General features: G+C 40.1%; 2 protein-coding genes across 4 annotated transcripts; both read right to left on the bottom strand.

Moving 5' to 3' along the window:
• Window positions 1–1,152: 1,152 nt before the first annotated feature.
• Window positions 1,153–3,323, bottom strand: LOC142969613 (lymphocyte antigen 6E-like). The gene is made up of 5 exons (XM_076109602.1): window positions 3,051–3,323; window positions 2,763–2,879; window positions 2,537–2,680; window positions 1,782–1,892; window positions 1,153–1,677 (listed from the first exon to the last, which is right to left on the bottom strand). The coding sequence occupies exons 1-5, from the start codon at window positions 3,094–3,096 to the stop codon at window positions 1,484–1,486; spliced, it is 612 nt and encodes a 203-aa protein (XP_075965717.1). The 5' UTR covers window positions 3,097–3,323; the 3' UTR covers window positions 1,153–1,483.
• Window positions 3,324–9,490: 6,167 nt separating this feature from the next.
• On the bottom strand, window positions 9,491–12,587 carry LOC142969612 (urokinase plasminogen activator surface receptor-like). 3 transcript variants are annotated; one of them, XM_076109600.1, is made up of 6 exons: window positions 12,430–12,587; window positions 11,444–11,594; window positions 11,147–11,266; window positions 10,918–11,064; window positions 10,154–10,264; window positions 9,491–10,046 (listed from the first exon to the last, which is right to left on the bottom strand). In XM_076109600.1, exons 2-6 carry the CDS (start codon window positions 11,487–11,489, stop codon window positions 9,850–9,852), a joined length of 621 nt encoding a protein of 206 aa, XP_075965715.1. In that variant the 5' UTR covers window positions 11,490–11,594; window positions 12,430–12,587; the 3' UTR covers window positions 9,491–9,849. The 3 variants fall into 3 exon arrangements, with proteins under 3 accessions (XP_075965715.1, XP_075965716.1, XP_075965714.1); XM_076109601.1 differs by having other exon boundaries at window positions 12,441–12,575; XM_076109599.1 differs by having other exon boundaries at window positions 11,444–12,587.
• Window positions 12,588–13,008: the final 421 nt, after the last annotated feature.

Below are 13,008 nucleotides of genomic sequence, written 5' to 3'. Positions count from 1 at the left end.
CACATTACAGCAACCGTAGTGACTTTTTTATTGGGAAGCAACGGTCACTACACATTTATTTAATGAACCAGTAACTAAACTAAATAAACAATCAAAACAAGGCAGCAGCCAGGTCCTCTAAACAGGACGCAGAGAGGGACCACAGCCAAAGAAGAGGGGCAGCCTTTATAGCTGGGACCAACCCAAAGCTCAGGTGTCGCCCGTCGGTGGCCGATTAACATCCTGGAAGACAACTGAGGAGAAAACAGGACACAGACCCCTGGTGGAAGGGAGGGGTCGTCACAGCGTTAACAAGTGTCCCTCTTCAGTCTTCACATGTCCTGCCAGTTATGTACAATCAACAAATACACATTTAAAGACGGGGACAGGCTCATGGATGGATTATAGAGACGACGGGCCCCTGTGCACAGACTGGCAAAAGGCCCCCACCACCTCTCCTTCATCTGAGCAAGACACACAGACTTTGTAGTTGTTCAGTCTCTTTTGGTTGTTTTGTCTCTTTGTAGTCGTAAGGCATCTCTCTGTGGTTTTGCGTCACTTTGTAATTGTTATCTGCTAATTGCACTTTATTCTGATGTACACCTGGCTGTGGACCAAATGTCCACCGCTCTGTCTCCGCTAAAAGCTTATCATGGAGACGGTGTAACAGCTCACATCTTTACATTGACAACTTTGGTGCGTGCGTTGTTTAGATTGAGCTGGATCAGTCCCAGGCTTCGTACTATTCAACCTATTTTATCACTGTGAATCTGCCAACCTCCTGACCTTAACTAGACATTCGTATCTGTGTGCCAGAGTTTACAAGAGTTTAAAAGTATTTCTGTCTATGGTTGTTTATCCCCTTAACCCTTTGCACTTGTTTTGTGTCTCTTCGTAATCATTTTGTTTCTTTTTGGTTGGTTGTTCCCTTTTCATAGTTGCGAGTTTCTTGTGGTCTCTTTGCATCTTTCTTTAATCTTTTTGTGTCTCTTTGTCTCCTAGAGTGACATTTTGAGTGACATTTTGTAGGTGAATCCATGCCCCATTAATAAAACTCAGGGATGCCTTCAACTTTAAATCAGAGTCTGGAATAAGCAAATATAGGCTGAGGGCCTGACACACATCTTTTAAATGACACTGAGACAGGATTTTAAGGACTCAAGAAAACAAAAATTTGAGAAAGTTATTTATTCAGCTTTTTTTTTATCAATGACATCAAAATATTGTTGATAATTGTAATTAAAAATAGGTTTCAGGTTAATAATATAGCACTCATATACATTCTCGTCCCAGAAAGATGCATGCAAAAAACATGCTAAAAAGAAAATAAGCTGGAACTAGCTGATGTAAAGAGACAAATGGAAATCACAGATTTACTAAACTATATTAAACGCTTTGCCAGCTAAACTTTCTCACTCATCAGTTGAACGGATAAGGAGGGGCGTGGGTACTATGAGGCCTTGCAAAGAAGAAAAGCTGGGGGTTATGCTACTGTCTCAACTATTTAAGAGAGCGCGAACAAAGAGACCAGCGGTGCCACCAGAAGGCCAGCGCTTGTGCTGCTGGCGCTGTTGCAGTAATTCCCCTGACAGCAGCTTATTTCTGTTCCAGCGGTTCCTGCCATCGTTGTAGATTCAGGTGCGCACATCACCTTGGAGGCACAGCCCTTCGTGGTGATCGATTCACCTCCTGTAGTCACTGAGAGAATGAAAATAATGTGAGTGTGTTCATCTAGAATCCCTCTCTGAGCAGAAGGAATATGTGGAACAGAGTAAGATGTGACATGCTTGCAGGCTTGTTACCTTTGGTTGAGATGCAGTGGTCTTCAGTTCCCTCACAGTTTAGAGTTGCGGTGCAGTCTTTTCCGTTGCATTGGAAGCACTTTTTACCATTTGCAATGGATTTGCTGGGCACTGTAATATAAAACATACATTGTTCATACTGCTTGGTTATGTAGAGGGGGATTGGGGGGTTATTGCAATGCACTATTCTTCCTTTAGTGCCTTTTTGAAGCTCTTTATATGCTGGTGAACAGCATTCAAATAATCTGATTTATAAATATTCTCTCTCTTTCAGACCAACCTTGTTCAGACACACACATATACACACACAGCTACACTGTGGCAGTTGCGGGTATATTACCCTTGGGCTCCTCTATAATGGATGGTGATATTGGGGAAAAGTAATTTCCTCATACTGGCTTGTTTTGAAATTTGATTCTTGTTTCTCAAACCATATTTGCCCCAAGCATATGTCTCAGGTTCTGATACATTCACTGGCATCAATCCACAATCCACAATGTCTATCCGGCACAAGACATGAATATACAACTTATATATGTTTAAAATATATTATTTACTCAGGAAAATCATATATATATATTTTTTTAATTATACAAGTTATTATTTTGACATCTAAAATATGACAAATGCAACCAACTCTAACTTTTAAGGAGAGTAGTAGTAGTGAGGAGAGTAGTCACATTTTTAACAGCGTTTGCTCCTGCAACTAAAACAGCTCTTAGTGTAAATACTAACAGACAATATAAGTAGGTTACCAGGGGCAAATTGGACATTGCAGAGCGCGGAGTTGCAACACTCGCTGGTAATTATGGTTTTAGAGATTCCGTTGTTGATTGAGGCGTTCACACACTCTTGAGCCAAAGCGCAGCCTTTTGTCTTGACTTCAGTAAGTATTGAACCTGCAACAAAAGAGGAACCTTTATAGACTGGAACAGGACAAAGCAGTTTTACGATAAAACAATGCAACACAAATGACCATACCTGCATATATAGTTAAATGAAGTGCAGCACACTGTTGACCTGACGAAGGGCATTCTATTGTTTTGTCTTGGCAGGTTCCTGAGAGTCCCACACACTCATAACATCTCAGGGTGTGGGCTGTGGAAACACAATATTCAGATAAGTAAAAAAAAAAAAAGTTTTAACATTTATAAAGGTAAATATAAAATACATATATATATATATATAAAAAAACATTTAAAAAAAAATTAAAATGAAGATCCTCCATCTCTTAAAAATGTACTTGTTAAAAACATAATGTAACCTTGCCTTTAGAGAGAAGCACAATGCCACAGATCAGAGTAAGGAGATGCATTTTGTGATGGCGGGATACAATAAGTTTCAGTCTGATCTGTTACGGCTATGAGTAGTTCTGAGAAGGGGTTGTCCTCATCCTCAGACCACTCCTTTTGTGTTGCTTTGAAAGTGAAACAAAGAGAAGCCCTGTAAATTCACTGGAATTGAAACCTAATGCAACCTCTTAACTGCATGAGGCTTTTCATCTGGGACAAGGGTTGCTCAACAAGTGGTTTCCCACCAACACTTGCGTTTCATTTCTTCATCAAAAAATCAAGATCAAACTGGTTTAAGCACATTAAGGTGTGTGTGTTATTTCAGGGGAAACGAAAGCCACATACCAAGGATGTAGATAGACTATAGAGGTCATACACTTTGTATTGTAAAAGGTTTTAAAGCAATAAGTCATTGGAGACTGACATAAGAAAAGTGCAATAAAAATGACCCAGATGCAACATATGTTTTACTTGTTTCCTTTTATTTCTGAGTAATTCACAATTCCACTTTGGAAGGTTTGAAAGAAAATAAAGAAAAAACAAATACAGATTTCTATATTTTCATGTGTGCACCATCAGACCAAAACATCACAAAGTCCATAATGGCTTGCAATAAAAAAAATCTGAATCTTGTTCGATCATGTGCAGAGATGTACAACTGGTTTTCTTGGCAGATCCACAACTTTCTGACACTGAGCACCAAAGGTTCTCAGGTTTTCGTTCCCACCAAAGTCTACAGAAGGTGTCCTGCTTTAATATCTGACTCTCCACCACTGACCGGGCTTCCAGTTTCTCTTGTCCCTCCTGTAGGGTGCAAACGACGGTCTCCACTTTCACAGACACATTTTCTTTTCAGTGACCTGATTATCAGACGTAACAGCTTGCAACTGCTATTGTATACGACAGCAGTTCAACCAAGGTGTTAGCAGAGCAGGCGGCTGTACTCTGAGAGGGCCGAGGACTTCTTCACCCCATCCCAGATACGAGCTGCATAGTGAAACCTGTAAAAACACAACACATTTATACAGACCCCAAATTGTATTCACCTGATGAAACGGATGTGTTCCGATGTTTTTTAAACTGATGTGTATAGTAGAGGAGCAGTTTATGCAGTATGCGTCTTTGCCACGAGCTCGCCCACACATCTACCTTGAAAACTTTCACTACAAACAATAAAGGCTACAAATACAAAATATAAATAACAACTGAAACTGAATTAAACTGGTTATAGTAACACACAAAAAAGATATGCTTTGTAAATCTCTATTTTTACTGCACAAACTCTATTCAAATTCATGTTCTGTTTCATTGGCAAAAACCACAAACTTACTTCATCATAAATAATGTTGTATTTGCAACTAAAGAGAGCACTATCCTTTAAGATGAGATCTAATGAAAATGCCCTTTTAACCCTTTGAGATCATATCGTGCACCTATTTAAAAATATATGCAAATATTTTTTACAGAAAATCAATTTCTTGTATTTTTCATTGAAGAATGTGACGTTTACCAGTTCTTCTCAGTGAGGATGGTGTGTGACAGCTGACAGCGGGGCATAGCCAATATTTGGCTGCGCAGTTTTGAAACCATGGTTGAGAAGGCAGGATGTCCTCTGTACCCCGGGAGCAGAGAGAAGAGCGGGTATGTTCCCGTCCCTAAACACGGTACAAAGATGAACTCACATTTCACACAATATACGGGACAACAATTGAGTTCTGCCTTATGTGAAGATATATTCTCTATAACCTGCTTTAGTCAGATTATCCTCCCCATCATTCTCCTGCATAGGAAGGAGGAACATGTTGACTTCAGTTGCCAGATAGTCCTGCTCCAAACCAGGAAACATGTTGCAGTCTAGCATGGACAATGTGCCTAAAAACAAACCATGTATTATGGGATGAGTGCAGGTGTGGCATCATGGAGCAACTATTTTGTAAATCAAAGCTCTAAAACTAATTCTAATCACAGTGGTATTGTTGGTTGAACCATGACACATCCACTAAACAAGGTTAGCTCTTACAAACAGCCACAGAATGAACAGACTATATGTTTATGTATGAAGATGATATTCTTGCAGTTTTTAACCTTTGTACTTGAGATGCGAGTGGGCCATTAATTTGTCCACAACCATATACATGTTTTTTAGATTCCTTGGGCAGAAATCATCCCGTCTGGCTTTATTCTGGAGGAACACTGGAGGAGGGAGACATTTAAAAAAGCTCATTAAACCTGGTTGATGTGTGTGAGATTGTGTGTTTCTCTATTAAAAACTCACCTATATGAGGATAGTACTCGGCTCCATCGTCATTGCCTGAAGAGCCAGCGCTGTCATGGCTCGCAGACGGAGTGGAGGGTTTCAACATCTCAGCGGTTTGAAGAAACCTACACACAAACATAGCTTTCAACTTCCTGTTGTGTACCAACATCTGCATTCATGAGACAATGGCTGCATTTGATGGGTGATTAGCAATGTTTCAATACATGTATGGGCATATGAATATAGTTTAAATACATACTTTTAAAAAACTATCCTTTAATTCCTTAACTTCTTAAGATATACAAGTTGTTACATTTGGTTTAAATTCATTTCTGTACTTTCAAGGCTAGTGTCGTCTACCTTCTACAGTAGCTACCACTAAGCTGATTACAGCTGCTTTCAACTACAGAGTTAAACTTTTAAAAATAAAATTAGGAAAAGGTATACACAGGGAAAGTGTCTTACAGTGAGGCCAGAATTACTCAAATGAAGGATTAGAACTTCGTGTGGGCATCTTGAACAGATAATATTGTATTGGACAAGATGAATATGCGTCGACACAAGTTAGACTGGTACATTTTCAACAGCTCTGGTTTTGCCTGCATTTGTTGTCAACATATTATTGAGCTTATGTAAAAGCAGAAGACAAATATTCCCTCAACATACAAGATCAAATGCTCAACATTCCTGAGGTAGGATGGGGATTTGAGAGCTACCCTCTTTTTTTGTCCCGTGAATCTTGGCACTAACTATAACCAAGAGCCATTGCAGATTAGCTAGTACCAACCTGTAGAGGTTTCAGTCAGTGAACCAGTCTTGAACCACAATGACAACATGGCACACTGTGAACAGGAAGGCAGCGATCTGAAGAGACTGTTGACAGATTACACACAGAGTGCTAATGTGGTCACATGCGTCATTAAACGATGAATCAGAGGACTAAAAGGTGTGTATTGGTCCCTAGAGGTTAAGCACCAGTGCTCACATAAACAACTGATGTTTTCACCTGCTGCCATCTGCAGGCCAGCCACTGACCTGCATCTCAATGTATGTGTCAGAATCAGCTGTATTGGCCATGTATGTGTGCGCATACATGGAATTTGACTCCGGTTACACATTACTCTCATCGTACATACACACATATGAAATATATACAATAAACAAGAGAAATATAAGAAAAACAAGGACATTTAACAGCTATATACAATATAAGTATAAATATATCCCAAACAAAAGTGTATATATATATATATATATATATATATATATATATATATATATATATATATATATATATATATATATATATATATATATATGATACAATAGTGCAAACAGAGGTAGTAGTGCAATGTTACTTATTTATTGTTCATGAGAGTGATGGCCAGTGGAAAGAAGCTGTTCCTGTGTCTGGTGGTTTTGGCGTACAGGGCTCTGTAGCGCCTACCAGAGGGGAGGAGTTGGAACAGCTTGTGTCCAGGGTGTGAAGGGTCTGCAGTGATCTTTCCAGCCCGTTTCCTGACTCTGGAGGTGAACAAGTCGAGGATGGAGGGCAGGCTGGAACCAATGATCCTCTCTGCAGACCTGACAATCCGTTGTAGTCTGTTTCTGTCCTGTTTGGTGGCCGATCCAAACCACACAGTGATAGAAGAACAGAGAACAGACTGGATGATGGCTGAGTAGAACAGGATCAGCAGCTCCTGAGGCAGGTTGAACTTCCTGAGCTGGCGCAGGAAGTACAACCTCTGCTGGGCCTTTTTCCTGATGGTGTTGATGTTGGGAGCCCACTTCAGGTCCTGGGAGATTGTGGATCCCAGAAACTTGAAGGTCTCCACAGCAGACACAGTGTTGTTGAGTATGGTGAGGGGGGGTAGTGTTGGGGGGCTCCTCCTGAAGTCCACTGTCATCTCCACAGTTTTGAGCTTGTTCAGCTCCAGGTTGTTCTGACCACACCAGAGGACCAGCTGTTCAACCTCCCGTCGGTACGCAGACTCATCACCGTCCCTGATGAGGCCGATGACCGTTGTGTCGTCTGCGAACTTCAGGAGTCTAACAGATTGGTCCTCTGAGGTGCAGTCGTTGGTGTAGAGGGAGAAGAGCAGTGGGGAGAGCACACATCCCTGGGGGGCGCCAGTGCTGATAGTCCGAGTACTGGATGTGATTTTTCCCAGCCTCACCTGCTGCGTCCTGTCAGTCAGGAAGTTTGTGATCCACTGACAAGTGGAGGCTGGCACAGTGAGCTGGGAGAGTTTGGGTTGGAGTATTGCTGGGATGATGGTGTTGAACGCAGAGCTGAAGTCCACAAACAGAACCCTTGCATATGTCCCTGGGGAGTCGAGGTGTTGCAGCATGTAGTGCAGTCAAATACTGACTGCATCATCCACCGACTTGTTTGCACGGTAGGCAAACTGCAGGGGGTCCAGCAGGGGCCCTGTGATGTCCTTCAGATGGGAGGGAGGTTGTACTCTGGAGGCAACTTCCGATCATTGTTGATGAGGTGGTCGAGAATGGATGGGCTGAGCATCGACTGAAGAAACAAATAAAGGCATTCACACACACAGCTCATCAGCCCTCAACCAAACACAGCGTTTCAAGTTAACCGTAACTACTTTCTATTCTAAGGTGACATTTCAAGTTACACAGTTCATGACTTTCTTACACTCAACACACTGACAGCTAATTAATAAATACTACAGAAAAAGGAAGAGAAACTGCATCTGCAAATACTACATTCATACCTGTGTATCCAAGAAGATGACTCTCTCCTGTGTGATGAAGAAATCAATGCCTGTACTCTGGTTTCCTCCTCTTTCCTTGATTTCGTGAGTCTGGGCTCTGAATACGTAGCCCCTGAGCAAACAAACATGCATTCCATCATTTAAAATGTCTGCACTGGTGAAGCTAAAAGAGAAGATGTACAACAACTGCAATTTAAAAAAAGCATAGAAGGGATGTAAAGGTCTGAATAAGCAATTTAGCTAGTACTTCTAATGTTTTCAAAACAAATAGTATTTGATCATATGATTGTCTGGTGTGTGGACATTGTACAGTGTCCCACACTGAACCGATTTAAAAATATAGGATTAGCAGAAATACTCCACTAGACTCTGCAGAAGTAGATTTGTTTACTATATCGCCCCCGTGTGTTCAGAAAGAGTTGTAGCTAACCAAAATCAAATCAAATGTCCATTTAATAACAAAAATGTATGAGGACTCCAGGTAAATAGTTTATGGGCCAGTGATAAGGTGTGAGTGGCATGCATGCATGTGTGAGTGTGTGTGTGTGTGTTGGGTTGTAGTTCCGTTCCAAGCTAAGGGAATATATGGCAGTTCATTTCAGTTCTGTTCAGTTTATTTGAGGGTGTGTAAGTGTGCTACACATGCACCCTCGTTCCCCTCCTTCATGATCTTTCCATCTTCCCACACATCCGCTCTCAACTTTTCCCCAGATAGAAATCATCTTCATCCTTCATACAGTTGAGATTCAAGACCCGTTACACAGGGGACTTTTGAATATTTTGACATATGAGAAGTACCAGTTATCTGCTAATTGCACTTTATTCCGATGTACACCTGGCTGTGGACCAAATGTCCACCGCTCTGTCTCCGCTAAAAGCTTATCATGGAGACGGTGTAACAGCTCACATCTTTACATTGACAACTTTGGTGCGTGCGTTGTTTAGATTGAGCTGGATCAGTCCCAGGCTTCGTACTATTCAAGCCATTTTATCACTGTGAATCTGCCAACCTCCTGACCTTAACTAGACATTCGTATCTGTGTGCCAGAGTTTACAAGAGTTTAAAAGTATTTCTGTCTATGGTTGTTTATCCCCTTAACCCTTTGCACTTGTTTTGTGTCTCTTCGTAATCATTTTGTGTTTCTTTTTGGTTGGTTGTTCCCTTTTCATAGTTGCGAGTCTCTTGTGGTCTCTTTGCAGTAGTTTTGCATCTTTTTTTAAATCTTTTTGTGTCTCTTTGTCTCCTAGAGTGACATTTTGAGTGACATCATGCCCCATTAATAAAACTCAAGGATGCCTTCAACTTTAAATCAGAGTCTGGAATAAGCAAATATAGGCTGAGGGCCTGACACACATCTTTTAAATGACACTGAGACAGGATTTTAAGGACTCAAGAAAACAGAAATCTGAATACACAGCAGACATTTGAGAAAGTTATTTATTCAGCTTTTTGTTTTGTCAATGACATCAAAATATTCTTGATAATTGTAATTAAAAATAGGTTTCAGGTTAATAATATAGCACTCATATACATTCTCGTCCCAGAAAGAACCATTCTACGCAAGGCAGATGCTGTTGTGTAGGCAACATGCTAAAAAGAAAATAAGCTGGAACTAGCTGATGTAAAGAGACAAATGGAAATCACAGCTTTACTAAACTATATTTAAACGCTTTGCCAGCTAAACTTTCTCACTCATCAGTTGAACGGATAAGGAGGGGCGTGGGTACTATGAGGCCTTGCAAAGAAGAAAAGCTGGGGGTTATGCTACTGTCTCAACTATTTAAGAGAGCGCGAACAAAGAGACCAGCGGTGCCACCAGGAGCAGAAGGCCAGCACTTGTGCTGCTGGCGCTGTTGCAGTAATTCCCCTGACAGCAGCTTATTTCTGTACTGACTCGTGACATTTTTGCAGTTTCCGGTGCGCACATCACCTTGGAGGCACAGCCCTTCACGGTGATCGATTCACCTCCTGTAGTCACTGAGAGAATGAAAATAATGTGAGTGTGTTCATCTACTAGAATCCCTCTCTGAGCAGAAGGAATATGTGGAACAGAGTAAGATGTGACATGCTTGCAGGCTTGTTACCTCTGGCTGAGATGCAGTGGTCTTCAGTTCCCTCACAGTTTAGAGTTGCGGTGCAGTCTTTTCCGTTGCATTGGAAGCACTTTTTACCATTTGCAATGGATTTGCTGGGCACTGTAATATAAAACATACATTGTTCATACTGCTTGGTTATGTAGAGGGGGATTGGGGGGTTATTGCAATGCACTATTCTTCCTTTAGTGCCTTTTTGAAGCTCTTTATATGCTGGTGAACAGCATTCAAATGAACAGATTTATGAATATTCTCTCTCTTTCAGACACACACATATACACACACAGCTACACTGTGGCAGTTGCGGGTATATTACCCTTGGGCTCCTCTATAATGGATGGTGATATTGGGGAAAAGTAATTTCCTCATTCTGGCTTGTTTTGAAATTTGATTCTTGTTTCTCAAACCATATTTGCCCCAAGCATATGACTCAGGTTCTGATACATTCACTGGCATCAATCCACAATCCACAATGTCTATCCGGCACAAGACATGAATATACAACTTATATATGTTAAAAATATTATATATATTATATTTACTCAGTAAAATATATATATAGAATAAATATATATATTTTTAAAATTAAACAAGTCATTATTTTGACATCTAAAATATGACAAATGCAACCAACTCTAACTTTTAAGGAGAGTAGTAGTAGTGAGGAGAGTCGTCACATTTTTAACAGTGTTTGCTCCTGCAACTAAAACAGCTCTCAGTGTAAATAATACTAACAGACAATATAAGTAGGTTACCAGGGGCAAATTGGACATTGCAGAGCGCGGAGTTGCAACACTCGCTGGTAATTATGGTTTTAGAGATTCCGAAGTTGATTGAGCCCTCCACACACTCTTGAGCCAAAGCGCAGCCTTTTGTGTTGACTTCAGTAAGTATTGAACCACCTGCAACAAAAGAGGAACCTTTATAGACCGGAACAGGACAAAGCAGTTTTACAATAAAACAATGCAACACAAATGACCATACCTGCATATGAAGTTAAACGAAGTGCAGCACACTGTTGACCTGACAAAGGGCATTCTATTGCTCTGTCTTGGCAGGTTCCTGAGGCTCCCGGTACACACTCATAACATCTCAGGGTGTGGGCTGTGGAAACACAATATTCAGATAAGTAAAAAAAAAAAAGTTTTAACATTTATAAAGGTAAATATAAAATACATATATATATATATATATATATATATAAAAATATTTTCAAAAAATTTAAATTAAGATCCTCCATCTCTTAAAAATGTACTTGTCAAAAACATAATGTAACCTTGCCTTTAGAGAGAAGCACAATGCCACAGATCAGAGTAAGGAGATGCATTTTGTGATGGCGGGATACAATAAGTTTCAGTCTGATCTGTTACGACTATAAGTAGTTCTTCTGAGAAGGGGTTGTCCTCATCCTCAGACCACTCCTTTTGTGCTGCTTTGAAAGTGAAAAAAAGATAAGCCCTGTAAATTCACTTGAATTGAATTGAAACTGCCACACTGCAATTATGAAAGGCGTATTAACATTTTAGGAGCATTTGCAATTCTTTTATCAGGTGACTGCACGATGGCAAATACTGACTGTTTTCACATGCTGGCCCTTTATTTCAAAGTAACACAGGTAATTTGGATGTAAAGTGGTGACTGCATTTTGATCATTTGCTTTTTGTACAACTTTGGCTGTATTGGTTAACTGCTGCTGCTGAATTTGACTTTTATGTTATATATGTTTTATATTAGTGCCGCAGAAAAAGAACCGCTGGAAAAAGTAAATAAATATTACTTTTATCGCGTCCAGTTAGATTACCTTGATGTTTAAACATCACAATATTCCTGAATGAAGATACAATAAATATCTCTGAGCATTGTCCCTCTCTGCAGTAGAAATTGTTGTGGCAAATCCCACTCTGACAACGAGGAACGAGACAAAAATCTCTTAGGGGTGTCACACTTTTAATGCTCAGAGCATGGCACGCAGGACAAGGTTTAGGTTGAAATGTGCATCCCGATGGGAAGTTGTTCTCTCTTTATACTTTGGCTTGCTCATCCCTTTATGGTTGCTTCTTTTAGTTCGTAACTTGCATGTATTTGTTCAAAAGACAAAGGGTTGATTAGCCATCTGATCTTCTTCTGATGGCATCCAGGAAACAATTCTTTAGTTTAGGCAAAGATGCATCAGATTCAGCATGATCAAACATAGGGGAAGTTAACATGATTACATTGTGCATGATCAGAGGAATTCCCCTTACAAAAGAAAGATTTTTCTCTAATACCTTATATTTACTTTTACGTCTCTGCATTGATGCATCTTGGATATGGTTGTGTACTGTGGCATACACGCTAAATACTTGAAGGCGTACGCTGAAACAGGTGAACAAGCACGTGAGTAAAAACAATGAACTCTTCTTTGAAAAGAATACATGTAAAACACAGCAAAATAAACTCGAGCCACTTCAACGCAGCCGCTTATTGGGAAGGTTGTTGTATTTAGTATCTTGGAACATCTTATCAAGTCTTCCTAGAGTTCTTGGTTGACACAGTTAACAAATGTAATCACTTCAGTTAACATAATAAAAGCTGGTAGAAAAGCTGCACAGAACCCTTAAAGTGAATTAGTAGAGATGAGTTTAACAACGCAAACTTGGTTTTGAGAAGCACCATAGTTTGTCATTAATTTAGTTCTGAGAGATGTCTCAGATGACCTCAGCTCCCCAACAAAGGCAGACAAATGTATTTGAGTGTCAAATGGCAGAGGCTGGTTTTGAGATCAGCCTTGAATATGTAAATACGGTTTATTTGAGGTAGGTCAACATGCATAATCCTTACTTTATTTGGGAAAGATATACAGTATG

The sequence above is a fragment of the Anarhichas minor genome, unplaced genomic scaffold (genome assembly GCF_050575085.1).
Source record: "Anarhichas minor isolate MPS153535 unplaced genomic scaffold, ASM5057508v1 ptg000041l, whole genome shotgun sequence".
Classification (NCBI taxonomy): Eukaryota; Metazoa; Chordata; class Actinopteri; order Perciformes; family Anarhichadidae; genus Anarhichas; species Anarhichas minor.
Note: the sequence above shows the minus strand (reverse complement) of the source record. Positions and strands in the feature narration are given on the sequence as shown.